The sequence below is a fragment of the Rhinolophus sinicus genome, chromosome 16, assembly GCF_057876585.1.
Source record: "Rhinolophus sinicus isolate RSI-liver-muscle chromosome 16, RSI-T2T, whole genome shotgun sequence".
Lineage (NCBI taxonomy): Eukaryota > Metazoa > Chordata > Mammalia > Chiroptera > Rhinolophidae > Rhinolophus > Rhinolophus sinicus.
The window spans coordinates 15048149-15067348 of NC_142516.1; the positions used below are offsets into that span (position 1 = coordinate 15048149).

Sequence of the window (19200 nt, forward strand, 5' to 3'; positions counted from 1 at the left end):
TTGGAATCTTGATAGTCAATGGCAACCTGAATAGTCAGTTTGCAAAAGTGGACCTGATGGGTTTTGTTTTGAAATGAAAAATCAAAACACTAAAATTGGCAGCGGATGCCTGAGAGAGTTCAGGGCAGATCATGACATTTTTCTGGTATAAGTTTATGCTAGGTCTCAGCTATCCTGAAGCATGAAGAAGGGAAATTGGCAACACACTAGGAGAAACTAGGAGAACTAAACAATTAACTCGGTCACAACGTCTCAATGGATTTTGTAAGCTCAGAATTGAACAGGCCAGCGCTGGTATCCCAATGAGTCTGATCTGGTGGCATTGAGAAGTAATTTACAGTGTGAAAGAAAGAGAAATTATCTGTCCAAAAGGGGGAGTCTTCTTTCCTTTGACCTTGTCTTGGCTGTTCTGAATCTTAGCAATAAGTCTCAAGGACAAAACCAGTAAGCATATTACACGTGGGGTATTAGCCTCCATTTTCTATTATAACTGTCATCCCCAGATCTGCATTGAAGTCACTTGGGGAATATTTCAAAATACAGATTCCTTAATCTGATTCCTTAAACCCAACCTCTGATACTAAGTCAGAATTTCCAACAATAAGGACCATAAACATATCTATAAAAATAGATAGAAATATACAGTGTAATTAAATTCCTCAAGTGATTCTTAAGTCAAGCACTTTTTTTAAAAGTCAGAGTGGGGAAGCTTTATCATCTTGATATAGTATTTCCACTTTTAATATTCCTATTGAAACCACCTCAAATGTAAGCTGCCTGAAATCCTTGGTGAAAATAGACTGAGTGTAAAAGAAGGTTGAGGGAAGAGGCTAGAAGAAGACAGAACACGTGAAATGGAGAGAGTATCGAAGAGACACAAGAAAACATATTAGGTTAAGTGGCGTAATTTAACTTAGAATCTTGGGACAGAGAAGACTCTCAAACCTTTGGAGAGAGACTTCTGTTACCCATCTAAGAAATGAAGCCAGAGACAGCTTCTTTGGGGATTTTGTGCGAAGTTCAGCACCTCTGAAACTGTTTCACATAATTCCACATACTTCTTTATTTTTTTAAACTCCCTTTTTCCATATAGGGCTTGCCCAGGAAACCCCTTAAACAGGAAGACAGTTCATTCCTTTTTGTGGGGGTGGGAAGACTACCAAGAAAGAATCTAAAGAGAAAGATTAGATTGAGAACCAGGAAGAGGTTGGGCCATATGACTGCATCTCCTAGCCAGGACCTGGGAAGATGGTGGGGGGGGGGCAGAGTTCTGAGGAGCAGTGGCTAAGAATCAAGCTGGGTTATTTTAGGTCAGTCAGCCCTGTGTTGCATGGCTCATGGGAGATGGCGCGTTGTTAGTGAGAGACAAGCTCAAATTGACAGCTGACTGGTTTTGATTTAATTACATAGTGAGATAGTTTCTTAAGAGCATACAACACAATCCTTTCTCCTAAACGTGGGTTTAATTTCCAACAAAACACTTCTCCTATAAACAACATGTCGTTTCTAAACCCTTATTGCCATTCCCAGAATTGCTCGCAGCCTTTCAGAAACCCATTATTTTATAATTATAATCAAGACTATTAGAACAGGACAATTTGTGCCCAAAAGCCCATTTACACTCAGAATTGTCACTTAGTACTGTCACAGGGAGGTATCATCTCTATTTCTGTAGAATACGTGGAGAATAGCAGACACTGCCATTTAAACTTTCACTTTCTAAATGGCATGGGAGTTACTGACCTTGTCTACATTATTCTCCAGACACTCCACTGACTACCCCTGGTAAAACAACCCAGGGCATGAAGGCAGCTGTGATGTGGAAAGAATGCAGCCCTGGGTATCAGGCTGATTTGATTTCACACCCTAATTCTCTCCCTTCCATTGGGCAGTTCACTCTTTGCACCTCAGTTTTTTCATCTGAGAAATGACACAGTTACCAGTACTTGCCCATTTCATTGTAACAATTAAATGGATTAATATACAGATTAGAACAGTAACAGGCATGTGCCAAAAGCTTAGCAAATATTATTGTGATTAATCCATATAAGCTGTGAGACCTTGGACAAGTTACTCATCCTCTCTGGGCATCTATTTCCACCTCATTAAGATAAGGAGAGTGGTACCTAACTCACAAGGTAATGGCAACAATTAGATGAGCACACACAGTGCTCAGTGACTTTGATTCCCTTTGGTCACCCACTTATTCCACGGCTTTCACTTTGAGTTGAAAACACTTGATGTCCATGATATTTAGAATCCAGAGTATCTGATCTTATTCCCGCCATTTGAAGAACGCTTAGCGTTTAGAACTTCCCCCATAACTCCTGTATTCAATCAGGCTGACCGGAGAAAGACACAGCAACCTAAGCATGTTGTTTACAAGAAGCCCATCATCTACTGGGCCTGATTTATCCATTGTTACAAATCTTTAGTCACATGTGTCTTTGATTTGCTTTTGTCCTGGCTCTTAGGGTTGTAACCATAATATTGATAATTGACAATAGTAGACATTCTCTTTGGTGAATGTCAATCAAAATCACGATGGTGGAGAACTGGCTGAGAAATTCCATGTGGAGCTAACAGGAATGAGAGAAAGCCGTGGAAGCCAGGAGCCCCTCAGGGGATCTGTGGTCTGTGACTTGGGCACCTTGTCTGGAAAGCCCAGAAGACAACATTTCCTGTAGAGATGGTTCTTTGTTGGCTCGTCCGTTCTTCACCTCAACAGATGTGGTCTGTCTGCCATGTGTGGGCCGTTGAGCTCAGAGCTGAAGAAGCAAAAGATGAGCAGACATGCTCTCTGCCCTCACAGAGCTCTTGTCATTCTTCTGAATTCATGTAAGATCCTCTAGGAACCTGTTGCTGATTTGTAGAAAGCTTATATAATCCAGAAGGAGGTTGGGGTTCTGAAAATACCATGAGTGGAGGCGAAGTCAAAAGGAAATTGTAGAATTACAGTTACAGTGGGCTCGCTGGTTGGGAAAACAGCAATTGCTAAAATGTTGTTCGCGGAAAGACCACTCCGTGTTTTTCCCTCCACCACCTTTATAAAGCCCCAGAGGATTACTCACCCATACAAATCGCGTTCCTTGAATTGAACATATTTTAAATACTCCATTTTCTAATGGGTACTAATGCTGATATTACTAGTGCCCGTCTCATAGGCATGGTGTGGGAATTTAATTAGAATAGGACCTAAAAATAGCCATTAAAGATCAAACTTATAAGGGGGAAGCCTTCTTCCCCTTCTGCAAAGTAACTGTACTATGCCAAGAGCAACCTTCTCTCCGAAAAATGCATGAAACCTGTCTCAATTTCCACTGCATGCTGTTGCTTCACACTCAAAGCTGGCAAAAGGAGAAGTGAAACCCTGACAGCAATGTGTGGTTGACACCAGTCAAGCATTTTTCACTGGACGATGAATCACCAGACAAATGGGTATGCATATGTATATATATATGTTATATGTACCAAATGAGTTATTTATACCAGATTTCTTTCCATGAAGGCCTGGAGGGAGATTCAAATGTAGTGTGCATACATACTAAGTTTAACCAGTTAGAGCTGAAAAATCTGGACAAAGAACAAAACCGGAAAGACAGACACTGAGAAGCAGCATAGTGTTTACCTGTTCTAACTCCAAAGAGGCCCCCTGGTGTTTTGGATTTTGTGGCTTTGCAGAAAGCCAACACTCACCTTCACTGCCGTTCGTACATGCCTTGGGCTTCACTTCTCTGAGAGTCTAGTTCACTCAAATAGAAAATAGGGTAAGGTACTGCTCTGTAAAGCTATTGTAAGTATTTTCCAAATGTCCTCATTGCTTTCTTTGATTTCACCATTCTTGGGGAAGCTGGGTGAGTGTCCTTTTCTGAGAACTCCCCTTTACCTTGACACACATTGACCTCAGAGACATTGTTTACTCAGTGATAACATCTACTCTTTGTAAATGCGGTCATGAAAGTGGAATGATACCTAACAGGAAGCAGCAACCTGAGCTCCCCACCTTGAATTATTTCAAAATCCCCTGAGGGATTCAATGTGCCATCAAACAACACTCATTTGATGCAGAGGGAAGCTTTACTGCAACTCTTCTTATGTGGTCCCCAGCAGCTATATCAGCCCATATGTTTCTGGGATTGGCAAGAAGAGCTGACCTCCTGAGGTCATCCCACCTCTTGCCCTTCCTCTGGCCCAAATTGTTCATTATGAGACCGGGAAGTTGGACTTCTTGCCCCCATTACTGTAAGTGCCACATTCAACCAAATTATTTTAATGCTACCTGTATAACAGTCATAACTTACTAGGTAATAAATTTAGAATGACATCAAGTGACAGAATGACAGAGTATATTTTACATATTTGCTTGAAAGATAGTGCTTAATAATGGATATGTCCAGCATGTCTCTAACAACCTTATTTATGATAAAGGTTTATAGAGAAAACATATAAAATGAGAACTGGATTTATAAAAACAAAAAATTATTATCAGGGACTATGAGTTAATAAATAGAACATGCTAAGGAATGACCAGGTTGTTTGTAAATATGTGTTGATCAGGTTTCCTTAGGAATCGGTTGCAAGACTTTAAACCTTGTAAGGAAGCTGACCTAAAGTAGAGCGAGGGTCTGAATCAGGAGCCTCTGCATCATCAAGTAGAATTTCAATTGTATTCAGTAGAAAAGGGAAAAGTGAGCAAAGACCCAGTTCAGTTGAAACTACCATTATGCTTTGTTTTAAGATGGCTAAACTGTAAACTATGAGGTGCTTTCCATTCAAAAGCCTCAGGAGAAGAACTACATCCTTTTCTGATCTGACTGGGGCCAATCTCTTAGTTATAATTCAGTTTTGTGGGGTAAGATTTGAGTTGACTTTTCCTGCCGTGAACTCCTTAGCTGAGTGGCTGAAACATCCACCTGCAGGTTCTGTGTTGTAGCCCAGTATCCATTCCCTCTGCACTGAGGGAACTCCAGGAGATCACCAGTCCTGGGTAGCTTGTGCACCACTGAATCACATGCCCTTGGACCAAAGCCTGCCACGTTGCAACATTTAATACTTGTCACTGAATAAGCACTGGGTCCAGCTGAGCCAGAAGCACTTAAGGAGGCTTTCCTTCCCAGGTGGGGGTTGTGGCTAAGTGCTGGCTGCTCTTGGCATCCTCAGTTCCTTCTGGACTCCTCGGTTTGCCATCCAGCAAGGCCTTTCTGAGTCGTCTCCAGAAGATGTGCCGCCCCAGCACACTGTCCTCCCACTCCAGGTAAGTGTTCCTGCTGAGAAGGCGATACAGCTCCACCTGCTGCCGGAGCAGGGTCTTCTCCACCTTCTGTAGGACGATGAAAATGATGCCCGCACGACTGCTCAGAAACTGCCAGGTCTGGGCAATCTCATACTCAAAGATACACCATCGGCTCTGGATGAAGTGCTGGGATACGACCACAATAACCTTCCGGCTTTTGTGGAAACCTTCCTGGATGATGTTGGCAGCGATGGCCACCCCAGGAATAAAGTCTCTGTAGTGAAGGCAGAGCCGAAAGGGGGGCACCCCCTCCTCCAGGTTCTTTACCAACTCATTCCTTACCCAGTCCTCATCCTGGCTTGAGTAGATAACAAAGGCATCATACGTACTTTCACCTCTGCCATAACGTTTGCAACCAGCAAGAAGCATCAGGTGGAAATGGAACTTATAGACCAGAACTGCTACCATAGATACCAGTAGTACAGTGAGAACAGACACACTGATGATAGTCTTGTTCATCTGACAGGTGGAATTCCGAAAACTGAGCACAGGCACGCCCTCCATATCTGAAGGGTTCACACACAGCATTTGTTCAGCTCCCACCAAAAGGTTCCTATGGTCCTTGATCCACTGCAGGAAACCCAGGTGTTCACAAACACAAGCGAAGTCGTTCCGAGTGAGATTTAAGGAAGCTAGACTACTTGGAAAAGGAGGTAGCTCTTGCCTCTTAGAGGCCACTATACGGTTAAAACTGCAGTCCAGAACCCGGAGGGCATGAAGAGGTTGATAAGGGAGTGTATCCAAAAACAAGAGGTTATTGTGACTTATATTCAGCAACTGAAGCTTAGGAAGCGAGCCAAATGCCACCTGAGACACCTGTTCCAGTTGACACTTAGACAGGTCCAGGACAGTCAAGCTCTTCATATTTGTGAAGATATCAGGAAGGAAATTGTCCTGAAAAGAATTACCCGCCATTTTCAAGACCTGGAGGCTGAACAAGCCGTCAAAGATGCCATTGAAGATGACGTGTGTGTTAGTATAAGAAATGTCGAGGTAAAGGAGGTTTTTGAGTGACAGGAATACTGAAAAGTCACTGGCCTGTTTCAAACTGGAATGCTGGAAATCCAGATGTTCTAGTTGCTCTAAGCCCAAGAAGTTCGAAGACATGGTAATAGCATCATTGAAGCTCAAATCTAAGTGTTTCAGTCTGGTTGTCCCCAAATCACGGTGAGAACAGCAACCCTTGAAAATCAAGCCATTTCTACTGAGATCTAGAAACTCAAGGTTTGGTAGGTTAGCCTCAGTGAAAGGGCTCAGAACTCTGTTGTCAGTGAAAACAAACTTTTTGAGAGAGGCAAGCTCCAGTGTGGGAAAGTATTCAAATTTACTGTTAGCCAATTTTAAATATTGCCATTGGAAATCTTTAGGAAGGCCTTCTAGCTTGTTGAAATACAGACTCACCAGAGAAATTGCAGAAGCATTTGCCAAACAATTTAAAAAGCCAATGTCATCCTCTGAGAAGTCATCCAAGAATGTCAGCCGGAATTCTTCAATGGTCAAATTGCACAGTCCCTCCATGGCAGATTTGTGCAAATCTTTTATGACTCGTTCATTTTTGAATTCTCCTAGAAACAATCGATTGATTTTTAAACCAGCCAGGCCTTGAATACAAGTTTTCATTGCATCCGTACTATTAAAATTACTTCTCAAAGTCAGTTCATGGAGCTTAATTTCTTTAAAGGCACTTTGCTGGATGAAGTCTAAAGGGTTCAGGGACAAGTCTACAGAGAGTTTGAATGGGGGCATTTGATGCAGAACTTGCAAGTCTCTATGATAAATATTTTGGATCTTGTTATTGGAAAGGTCCAAGTGTTCCAGGTTGGGTAGGTTAGAAAAATATTCAGGTAACTTGAAGGAATTGATAAGATTGTGAGCCACGTTAAGCTTCTTCAAGGTTTCCAGGTGTCCGATGGGGAAGTCCTCTAGAGATGCTAGGTTTGTCTCCACAGCCACCAGGGTCTGTAAACTTGATAGTCCAGAAAAGGCTCCCCTGGCTAAACTCTGGATAGGATTTCCTGTCAATAGCAAGGTGGAGAGATGCTTTAGGCCCTGAAATGCATCATCTTCAATTATCTGAATTTCACACCTATAGGGAAAATAGATACAGATTATGTCATAAGTCTGCTCAATAGAAAATCCCAAATGAAAACAGCAGCCCCAGTCATCTAGATCTTCACACACCTTTGACATGCTGTATGATGGATAGGCAAAGACATCAGACAAGGCTGACGATGGCATGAACAAACACGAAACTTCAAGCTTTGGTGTTATCATACTAGCCACAATGACAAACTGTTTTTCCAATCACAGTAGGCACACATGCTAAGCAGACACAGCACATTCATGGGAAGGAAATCAGATAAGGATCAATAATTGTGGCTCATAGAAACTGTATAGCTGATAAGGGATGGAACGGCCTTGGATCAACTTTAGCCATTCCCTGCCACAGGCAAACGTGATCATAGATCTGATTGGTAGAGATGATACAGATAGTTAGTCATTAGGCATGAGAAATGACTCCTGAATGTCAATTTCAAAGACGTCAGAAATTGCACATCCAGGTCGCAGATATCCTTAATGTTGATAAAATGTTCTCCGTGTATGATAGCGAGATATTTGAAAGTTGTCGTTATCATAGATAAATGTTAGTAACAGGTGATAGGAGTTAGTTTTATGGAAGAAAAGTCTGTCATAAGCGTTTACATCAAAGGAACGGGCTTAGATAAGGGGGATCAAAGCAGGCTTCTCGGAGAACACTTAGACTGAAACCTGAAAGATGGGTCGGGATTAACAAGGAAAGGAAGTGAACAGACTAGCAGATACAAAGCCTCAAGTTAGTTTATGTCAACTTAAAATGAAAAAAAAATTGCCAAAAAAATTAAAAAATAGGCTTGAGTTAGACAGCAGCCATCATACGTGGAGAAGCCCTGAGAAACATCTGTGTCTGGAGTACAGAGAGGGATGGCGAGCGGGGTGAGAAGGGGTTGTGAAGAAAGGAAGTTACAATAAGGCCAAGACTTTCAGACCAGAAAAGTAATTTTAATTTTACCCCAAGTGAAATGGAAGCCATGCTTTAGAGAATGTTCACAGATGTGTCCTAGAGACCAGGCTCTTATCCAGCCAACAAACAGTGAGATAGTGGTGAACTCCTGCTCGCATTGCAAGGGCCTGTCAGGTACAGTTTGCAAATGAGTCCTTTCCTAGTCCAACCTGAATGACTTTTGCAGTGTTCCTCACTTGCCTATCCCCTTAAGTTGGTTCATGGGTGTGGGGACAGAGCCGGGAGTGCAGTTTCCAGGCTCTCGGCCTCATGGGGAAAGGTGCTGGCTCAGGTAGTAAATGGCCATCAACTGTGATTGGATGGCCATCAGCTAGTTGGCCGTCAGCTATAACCAGTAACCACTAATATAACTGCTGTGGCTACGCTAGCAGCAAATGGGGGCTAGCAAGAAGATGGTGGCTGAGATAGCAAGAGCGGATTGCAGTTAGCAAGTGATGTTGGTTGGCAGAGAGAAGTGGATGGCAGATTGCGGATCGTGTGGCTCCTGCTTCCTGTGTCTCCAACCCAGCTGCCAGTGAGACTATAGTGGTATGACTCCCCTACCTATGACTCCGTGGGTGTTCCTTTTTGGCCTCACCATATCCTGCATTCTTATGTGGGGAGCGGGAGGTGAGACCCTGCATGCCACCCTGTATGACAATGGGTAATAAAAGCATTACGAGCCAAGATTTTATTATTGATTGGTGATTGGATAGATGGTAGTGGTGCAGCAGAGAGAACAATGGAAAAGGGGCCAAGGCATCTGGAACCTGGTGTCTCTGCTTGCCTTTTGTATTGTGTGATCTTGAGAAATTGTCTCCCTCTCTGGGCTTCCATTATTACATTTCCTCTAAACGAGGCAGCTGAACTTGGTTATTTTTCAAGTTGCTTTCAGTTATATGATTTTATAGCCCACGATCTTATGTATATGTCACTCTAAGCATCAGGCAAGACTAGAAGAGTCTTGTTGTGTCTCTGTTTCATCAAAGGGTACTTATCATTTTAGAGAAGTAGAGTACTAAGATGAAGAAAATATTTAACTTGGAAGCAGGAGAGGTGAACTTGAATCTATGGTCTGCTCCCAACAAGCTGCATGAACATAGATAAATCACTTAAACTCTCCAAACCTCTGTTTCCTTGTCTTTAAAAATAAATAAAGAAAGAAAGAAAGAAAGAAAGAAAGAAAGGAAGGAAGGAAGGAAGGAAGGAAGGAAGGAAGGAAGGAAGGAAGGAAGGAAAGAAAGAAAGAAAGAAAGAAAGAAAGAAAGAAAGAAAGAAAGAAAGAAAGAAAGAAAGAAAGAAAGAAAGAAAGAAAGAAAGAAAGAAATTGATAGGTTTCTAAAGGGGAAAAAAAAAGGCTTCCTGGTCTATCACAAAGCATCCATAGAGAACTAGTTGAATAACTGTATGTGAACGTTATAAAGAATTACGTAGGCAAGGGATATTATTGTACTATTGTTTGTTCTTGCTCTAATTCAGAATCTTCTACTGGCTAACCAGAGGGGAAGCTGGCCTCTCTGCGCATATATTTATGTTGTCTGAGGGAAGTTCCTTGGGTATGTGGTGAATCAAAGATGAATTATAGTGGGCATTGTTTGATGAGAAACTACTTCTTGTTTAAGAAAAGGGGAGGGTTGGTCTGTCTACCTCAATACGGTTCTTGACAAAATTCTTAGTAAGGAAACAGAAATGTAGACAGTACTGAAATGCTATAATAATAATAATAATAATAATAATAATAATAATAATAATACTTTAATCTTATAAAGTCTCCTTTATAAAGTTTTTAATATATATAGCATGTTAACGTTCATTATCACACTTAACCCTGTGGGGTAAATGTCATCACTTCTGCTTCACAGGGACTCAGGGAGACGGAGTGACAGGCCTCAGGCCACATGGCTGTACGTATTGGAGGAGGACGTGACTCAGGTCTTCTGATCCCACAGGGCTCTGGGAGCTATACCACTGCCTTTAAAATGCCCCATTCCTCCTTGTTATATTCTATCAATACCCCAGTTAGAGTATAAAACATCAGATGCTCACTCTTTTACAGAAATCTCCACTCTCGAAGAGAATTTCCACACTAAGCTGTTAGTTTTTCTTTTACACAATAAAAGACTTTCCATTATAAAAAAGCCTTATATGAAATGTTTCTGTATTTTTCACAAACGTTACTGGGAATATTCTTTATTCATTATCTAGTCCACTATCTAAATATAGTCCATGATTGTTTAGTCAGGCCCCTAAGGAATTTTAAGATTCAGTTCCCGTCCCCCCGCCCAAATAATGATGATAACTTAAGCTGTCCTAATGAATGATATATTCCTCCATCAGAAAAGAAAATCTTAGTCACTGTTCACTGCCCACAGCAGATGTTTTCCTTTGATCTTGTCATCTTTCTCCTTGGGTGCTTGTATCTTCCTAATTCCCTATCCTCTACTCCAGTTTTAATATTCCAGGCATTATTTGAATCCCACTCAGTTCATGAAATCTGTCTTGACTACCCACTGCAGAGAATTCCCCTCTTCTGAACAGCACAAGATATTGCCTGTAGTTTGTACAGAGCTTATCACCTCCCGTTATGTATCACTATGCTATCTCAGGTTCAAAATCCAAAACCAAAATCAGGTAATATTTTCTGAATGTCTACTATGTTCCCAGCACCACATTCAGGATTTTAACATATTAACTCTTTCAAGGGCACATGAGTATGCCCTCCTTGATAGATGGCATTGCATGTTATACATCAATATACTCTTATTTCATAGCAGAGTGCCCAGCAAGTGGTTGATAATATCCGCTGATGAAAGAGTTTGAGTCAATTGTCACTCTTGGCTTAAAAGAAAATTAAAAGATAGAACTATCCTTAGAAACTGCCTCCTGTCCAACTGCTCATTTCACAGATTTTTATCTGTGAAACTGAGACCTGGAGATGGGAGGCGGCTTGCCCAAAGATATACAGCAAATAGACATCTGAGAACAATGAACATTTTACCTTGTGCAGTGTCTAAAAGCTTATTCATTACCTGGATAAATCTAGCACCTGCAGTTCTGAGAAGTTGGAGAAGCTATAGCTGCGTACATGCCTCAGGGGGTTAAAGCTCAGGTCCAGTTTCTTGGTTGACGTGGGGATGTTGCTAGGAATTTTGTAGAGACCCAGCTCCATGCACTGGTAAGTAATGTTGGGAACCACCTGCAATGATCATACATGAGATTCAGTGTTACCCTGCGTGCACCTCAACAGACCTGTCCTCTCTCCTAGGCCAGAGTTTGGGAGGCCTCTACTACAACCACGGGGGCCAGTCAACCTTCTTTTATCCATCCATCCATCCATCCATCCATCCATCCATCATCCATCCATCCATCCATCCATCCATCCATCCATCCATCCATCCATACATCCATCCATCCACCCATCCACCCATCCACCCATCCATCTTTCTACTCACTTCATACTTATAAAACATCTTACTCTACTTTAACAAGGGAAAGCACCTACCATGTATGCAGTGTTCTAATTTCTATGGTAATGGCAGCATTTAGCAACAGCAATATAGAGTCAAGTGATGAAGAGCTTAGACTTTGGAGTCCAAACACTTGGGATTTCACCCCAGCTCTTCCATGTGATTTAGGGCAAGACTTTTATTTTTCTAAGTATCCCCCCATTGCAGACAGCTCTGGGGAGACGGCCAGTCAAGCTGTCCAGACCTCCCTTAGTCATAGCCCAGTTTTTGCCTGTTGTGTTTGTTCCCTTGGCTTATTGACCTAGGATCAGGTAATACAGAAATGGGGAAACAAATCCTTGGAGTGCATGTACGCCGGGGTGGAACCTAGTAAATAACGTCAAGCACTTTGTACTAACTTAGTTCCTGTGTTGGTTTCTATTATACGTCCCCAAATTCTTTGTAAGCCCTTGTTCTCTAATCTCCCATTTAATTTCTAAATTCTCTGATTATTTTAGTCTTGCTTAAGCCAGCAAATTTTGGCTTTCTGTTGTTTAATATTGTATCAATAGAATCTGTTAAAAGGATTAAACGAGATAAGGTATTTAAAGGGATTATCTTAAAGCCTATACAGTGTAATTGATCAATAGATGTTAACATTTATTATTATGAGTTGATATTAATCTCTTACTATATGCCAGCATATTTCTTATGTGTTATATATTTCAATTTAATCTTCCAAATATATTTTTTAAAGAATTCAAAGAGATAAAATAATATAAAATCCCACAGGCCATACATTCAGGCCCTCACTTCATTTACATGTCTGCTTAAATGTTACCCTGTTTTTCAGTATGTGTGCTGCCGTAGTGAGCACAACGCTACCCGTTTTTTAAATTAAAAATGTTTTTGTTTTGTTTTGTGTTTTTCAATTATAGTTGGCATTCAATATTCTATTAGTTTCAGGTGTGCAGCATAGTGTTTATACATTTATAGAACTTATGCAGTGATCATCCCGATAAGTCTAGTACCCATCTGACACCATATAGCGTTATTACAATATTATTGACTCTCTTCCCTACGCTGTGCTTTATTTGCATTCCCGTGACTGTTACCCTTAGTAAGAGCCTCACTGACTCACAGACGGTGCTGTCTAATAGAGGATGGTGCCATGCACGCTTCCTTTATCCTCTTTCACAGGATGCATCCCCATCAAACATGATGCTGTCTGTGTGAGGGTTCTGTGTGTGTTGTTCATCTCCCTCCCTAGATTGTAGCTTGGATGGTCTCACTCTCTGCTATGTCTCCAGCACTCAGAATAGAGCTGGGCAGATAGATGGTCGATACTTAATAAAGATTTGTGGAATAAATAGATGAATAACTGATTGAATGGAGGTTTGTTTCAATCCAGATAGTAGGCACTTTCTGTTTAGTGTTTTGGGCAGTACAAAGACCAGCGAGATATAGCTCCAGATGTCAGTGAGCTCACAATCCAGAGCAAGGGTTAAGGCAGGAGCATAACTCACACTACTGAAAAGAGCCATAAATATATTTCCTGTGGTTCAGGAAAGGTGGAGATCGGTTCTGGAACCCGAGATGGTAAACGGCTTTTAAGAAAGAGATTTTTTAAGGTGGGTCTTGAAGGATGCACAAGATTTGGATACATGGAAAGAGGAAAAAGATGAGTGTGAGTAAGAAGGAGTGCAAAACTAGTTTAGATTGGCTGGCATACGGAGGGAGTGGTGAAACCCTAAGCCAGAGGGAAGCCAGAGAAGGAGAGGCCTCATACTTTGTCCTATGACAATATTTTTAATTGTTTGACATATATAAATTGAGCAACTACTATGTGCTAGGCACTGAGATACAGTGATAAAAAGACTAACAATGATCTTGCCCTCTTACAGATCCATTTCAAAGGGAAAGACAATGAACTATGTATATATAGTGATGTGCTATAAAAATAAAGCAGCGTAAAAGATTAGGGGCAAATATGACGATGGGGGTGGCAGTGAGTTGCTCTATATGAGGTGATCAAGGAAGACTTCTGGAGGAGGTGATATTTAAGCAGAGATCTGAATCTTAAGTGAGGGATGAAAATATTTCATCAAATATAAAATATCAAAATATCTCATTAAGCCATGAAAATATCTAGGACAAGGCTACTGAGCATGAGAAATGTGGATAATCTAAACTGCAGTGTATGGTTTATGTACACACACACACACACACACACACACACACACACACATATTTAAGCCGTAGTACCAAAGAAGGAGTCTAAAATATCTTATTAATAATTTTGTAAATATTACATTTTGAATAATATTTCAAATATACTAGGTTAAATAAAAATGTTATTGAAATTAAATTCACCTGTTTCTTTTTATTTTTAATGTGTCTACTAGAAAATGTGTCTACTATTTAGTTAAAACTTAGTTAAATGTAGTTACTTCAATTTATTATTGAAGTTTAAATATCGTGTGGGGAAAGCATTATAGCTAGAGGAAATAGCCGGTACAAAAGTCCTGCCCTAGGAAACAGTTCTGATAGCTGTGGAGCATTATTATGTTTTGAAAGAGGGTGATTTGTTAGAACCAAGCCTCAGGTTAAAACACAACAACAAACACAAATGTGCAGAGTGGATTAGAGGAAGGGCGATATGGAGTCAGGAGACCAGTCACTATCCAAGAGTCCAGGCCAGGGGAACAGAGCACTTGCCCTAGATTGACACTGAGGGGGACGGGCAGACTTTGGAGACTGGGACATGAGGAAACGGAGGGGCCAGCAGCGGGTGTGATTTTATCGAGGGGAGACATTGATTGAAGGATCTCTCTTCATTAATCTTAAAGCAGGGCAGTTACAGAGAGGAGGAAAAGGACTAGGGCTGTGGGCAGGGAATCGGAGGAAGAGAGGTCCCTGAAGTAACAACTCCATCTCTGTTCTATGTGAAAGTCCACTATTCCCTTCCTGAAATTCGCTCAATTTCAGAATTCAGGTGGGTTACATTTTTGTTGAGTTTCTGACCCTGCCACACCCTAAATCCCAGGACATTCTCTTGGATCTTTGGTTCTATCGTGGGCTTCCAAAGCAATTGTGAAGTCCATGCAGGGGAAAAACAAAAAGAGATCCATCATGAATGAGATTACAAACCAGATGTTTGGTGTTTCACAAAGAAAGAAACTATTGCATTAACTGACATTTTATGTCATTCTTTATTTGTTTTTCCCCTCCTCTCTGTATTTTCCTCTGTCTTTTTCTATTTCTCTGTCTCTGTCTCTCTCTCTCTCTTTTTTTCTCCAGTCTCTTTTCTTTTCATCCTCTGGATAGAACTATGACTAGATTCAGAAGTCTGGACTACTCTTAGAAAGTTCTTTCTATTAAGAGGCAAGAAAACATCTTTTTGCTGAGATTCAAAGGGGCAAAGTGACTGCTTGAAGCTGAGTGTACAGACAACCGGTGGAAAGGAATGACAGGAAGCAGGCTTTTCACAAACTCTCTATTGAAGTAGATATTATTATAATTCTTTTATAGATGTGAGAACCAGTCTCAGAGAGGTTTGATAACTTTTTCAAGGTCACACAGCCCAGAAGAAGAGTGATTTTAAGCGGGTCTATGGAACCTAAAGTCCTACATGTAACGCGGTCCCATGGGCTGTCCGTTAGTGCCTGGTAACCACGAATTATTTGTCCCTGTGGCTTCTCAAGGCTTTAAGGTAATTTGACCCTATTTTGCAAACAAAGCTAACCAAAGCCAGCAGTGGGAAGCTGTGGGCAGAGGGAAGTTTTTCAGAAGCAAAACAAAGCACACAGGCAATGAACTCACCCCGAACACATACCTGCACACAAGGATCCCAGCTCTCGGGTCTCAGGCAGGAGAGGAAGGCCATGGCTGGGATCAGAGTCCCAGCCAGGCGGGTGGGAGGCATCATCCCGGCATTTTCTGGGACTAGAAATGCACCTGTGAGAGCATGCCAGGCTGTAACCGCCTGTCGGGCAGACTCTGAGGCACTGCTGTCCTCTTCCTCTTGCTTGCTCCAGTGCCCCAGGGCAATTACTGTATTCAAAGCAGAGCTGGGTTAAGGGGCAAGAGAGGAAGTGAAAGTGGCAAGCTTCGCATTCTGGACTTTTGTTTCTCTAATAATTACCTCCCCTTTCTCAGGAGGGGAAGTTAGAAGAAGAAGAAGAAGAAAATGTCTGCATACCAGTGGCTGGAGTCACCACAGGAGGAAGCTGGCTTTTATCCCAGTAAATCATATGACCTCAGTGTTAGTGAACTTAGGGAAATAATCTGATTGGTCACTCTGTGTAACTATCTAGGATGATGGTTTTCCAGTATTGCTTTAGTTGTGGAAACTTAGGGTTCTAGGAGTTTCCTAGGGCTGTCATAACAAAGTACCACAAAGTGGGTGGTTTCAACAACAGAAATTTATTTTTTCACAAAGATCCAGAGGCCGAAAATCTGAGATCAAAGTGTCAGTAGGTTTTATTTCTTTTCAGGCTGCTCCTTGGCTTGTAGGCCCCCATCTTCTCCGTCTGCCTCGTGTGTCGGTATCCTAATCCCCTTAAAAGGACAGCAGTCATACGGGATTAAGGCCCACCCATATGACTTCATTTTACCTTAATTTCCTTTTTAAAGACCCTGTCTCAAAATACAGTCACATTCTGAGGTGCTGGGGTTAGGTCATCCGCATCCATAGTTCCATCCATCCTTGTAAAATCATGGGAAGAAACTCATATTTATGAAACTGATTAAAAATAAAGTTCCAGTGAAACACAGTTTGAAAAGTACAGGAATAGTAGGAAAAGATTGAGATGAAAAATCAAAGATACTGAAATTCAAATTCAGGCTGGGTGATTTAATTTATGCCTGGTGCCATTGGTCCAGTCACTTAAACTACTGAGCCTTCATTTCTGGTCTGAACAATGGAATAATAGCTTTAATAACAATGGAAGCTGGCACATATGAGATTCATAGAAATAAAGCCATGTGACAGTAGTCAAATGATATAAGCCACTGAGCCTTAATTTTCTGGTCTTTACAATGGAGACAACCACATTTGTCTTGCATGATCGAATTGACTTAATTTACATCAAACGCCTAGTTTAGTGCATGGTTCCTCTGTATGTATATTCCATACGTTGGTAGCTATAGTGATAATTAAAAATCTGAATAAAATGGGGATAATACTATGTACCTCAAAGGATTGTCACAGGACTAAATACACTGGTATTTGTGAAGCTCTTAGGACAGTATCGGCAATGCTGCAAGTGTTCCTGTTAAATAAGAACATAGTATAAAAGGGGGATATTACTGGTATGGTACCTAGATAGTGCTGTCAAGACGCTGTGCAGGCACCGCAGATCCAACATACACGGAATCACGTTGTGAGGGAGCATGTGATAGGGACTGAGAGCAAACGCTTGCAGACTTCTTTAACACGGCTCTAAAATTAAGCCAAAAATAGGCCCCCTGTCAAAACTGTGCTCTGACTATTGGGACTATGTCAAGGTCTTAGCCAAGTGCCTGGCACATAGTAGGTGCTCAATAAAGTTTAGTTCCCTGGAGTGTTAACAGCATGCCACTGCTACACACTCACCCAAAATGGATATCTCCTTGGCTTCCACATTTCTCTCATCAAATGTGAATTAACTATATTTTGTTATTTTTTCCTGTATTCTTGATGCTCTGGCAGGGGGTCTTGCTGAGGATAGAGTGCCCCTCCCAGGGCTAGCCAATTCTTAGAGATAGCCGATGATTTGCCCTGGGCTCACCTTTCGTATGCAAACTAACCAATCCAAAGCCCATTGCTGAACCCCCTCTTCTGTCAGGCTTTTATACTTTAGGAGGCTGTGTTCTTTTGCCCTTATCATCACCAGGCCAGCTACCAGACAACTAGCGAAAGCCCCAGCACCCCAGAGCCTGCTAAAATTATTCAAACTAGCCAATCTCAAGCCTGCTTCCCCTGCCTTTGCTCGCCTTTCCCTCAGAAACCACAGTACAGGATTCTGCCTATGTTTTGCCCTCGCTCCTTCTGCCTCCCGACGAACCCTGGTGCTTCCCCATGTGGCCCTGCATGGGTTGGTATGCCCCCTCCTCTTGGGAACTGTGAGCAACACACTGTCTTTTCAATGACAGTCTTCCTGATCTGTTGGTCTTCCCACACCTGAGTAATAAAGCCTACATTTTAAAACAAAACACCCTACCAAGTCCTAGAAATTTTATCTACAAAATAATTCGGAATTTTCCATCTATTGGACAATTGTCCAATAATAATTGTCCAATTATTATTACACCCCTGGGCCTAGATTAGTGCAATACCAGACTTACCTCTTCTAATGTAGCAACTCTGTGAATCCATCCTTTACCCTGAAATCAAAGCAATATTTCTAAAATTGCAAATAGAATTACCACATGCCATGTTAATAGTATTCTGAGGCTGTGAATTACTCAGACCTTGAGGTTCTTGCTCCCCTATCTACACACACACACATGCACACACACCACTCCACGTCCTGAGAAGAGTAAATGTGTGTTATTTCAGCAAGACATAGCTAGACCTGTTATTAGGACACAGCACTTAAATAAATAGAGTAATATAAGATCATCTTCCTGTCATTGGAGAGAAAACCCTTTAATGGTCAAGATGAGGCCTGACAGAAAAGGTTCAAGATGGTCTTCTAGACTATGTTTCATGAGATGTTAATACATGTTACGTACAGAACTCTTCCTGGAAAATTCTATCTGTGACTAGAGAATTCATGACCGTCCCTTGTAACGGTGCTTCCCTTTCATGGGATTACCACTGACCTTCATCAAAGATGTCTCGGTTCTGTGTGCCTCTTCCAAAAGACAGGCTACATATCAAATACAAAAGAGAAATTATTCCCTCGGTTAGCAAATCTTACTTGCTTTAGTTGATGGACACAGCTCTGATTGCAGTGTTACCATGAAGTAAGACGTGGTGATTAGCTACCATCCTGGGCCCATAATTTTCACTGCAGCACAGTAATAATTACACCTGGGGCACAGTACTAGAGACTTGGCCAAGTGCGTGGGAAGTAACTTGGTTTTCCACCCCCTTCCTGTGCAGCCAGGTCAACTCAGGACCTGTAGTCACTCAGGCAGTGGAGGAATCCACTCTTCACCAGCATTCTGGAAGACGTGTTCAATATTATTTGGCACGTACTGAGTATTCAGTAAGAAATAATGAAAGAACAATGCTGACCTGTGTTAGGTTAAGCTAAGTGCTGGACCAACCTCCAAATTGTAGTTACTTAACAGAACAAAAATGTATTTCTTGCTCATGAAATTCTCAATGAGGATATTCCTGGTTGGAGGTATTCCAAGAATGATTCCTGGATCCAGGCTCCTTTTATTTCATTATGCCGAATCTGATTCCATCCAATAGTTATGCTTCCATA

The 19200-nt window shown here is 41.5% G+C and overlaps 1 protein-coding gene and 1 long non-coding RNA gene across 3 annotated transcripts in view; one reads left to right on the forward strand and one right to left on the reverse strand.

Moving 5' to 3' along the window:
• The window catches only part of LOC109447154 (uncharacterized), a 240793-nt gene that overhangs the window by 164608 nt on the left and 56985 nt on the right, over window positions 1–19200 (forward strand). The window lies entirely within an intron of this gene.
• On the reverse strand, window positions 1377–15995 carry TLR4 (toll like receptor 4). Its single transcript, XM_019731195.3, has 3 exons — window positions 15615–15995; window positions 11363–11529; window positions 1377–7379 (listed from the first exon to the last, which is right to left on the reverse strand). Exons 1-3 carry the CDS (start codon window positions 15705–15707, stop codon window positions 5096–5098), a joined length of 2544 nt encoding a protein of 847 aa, XP_019586754.3. The 5' UTR covers window positions 15708–15995; the 3' UTR covers window positions 1377–5095.

Bases quoted from the DNA above. Each gene is read 5' to 3' on its own strand.
- TLR4 (XM_019731195.3), bottom strand. From the start codon at position 15,707: ATGATGCCTCCCACCCGCCTGGCTGGGACTCTGATCCCAGCCATGGCC. The intron at 11,530-15,614 runs GTATGTGTTCGG...TGATCATTGCAG, and splicing joins GCTGGGATCCTTGTGTGCAG to GTGGTTCCCAACATTACTTA. The intron at 7,380-11,362 runs GTAATGAATAAG...TTTTCCCTATAG, and splicing joins CAGGTGCTAGATTTATCCAG to GTGTGAAATTCAGATAATTG.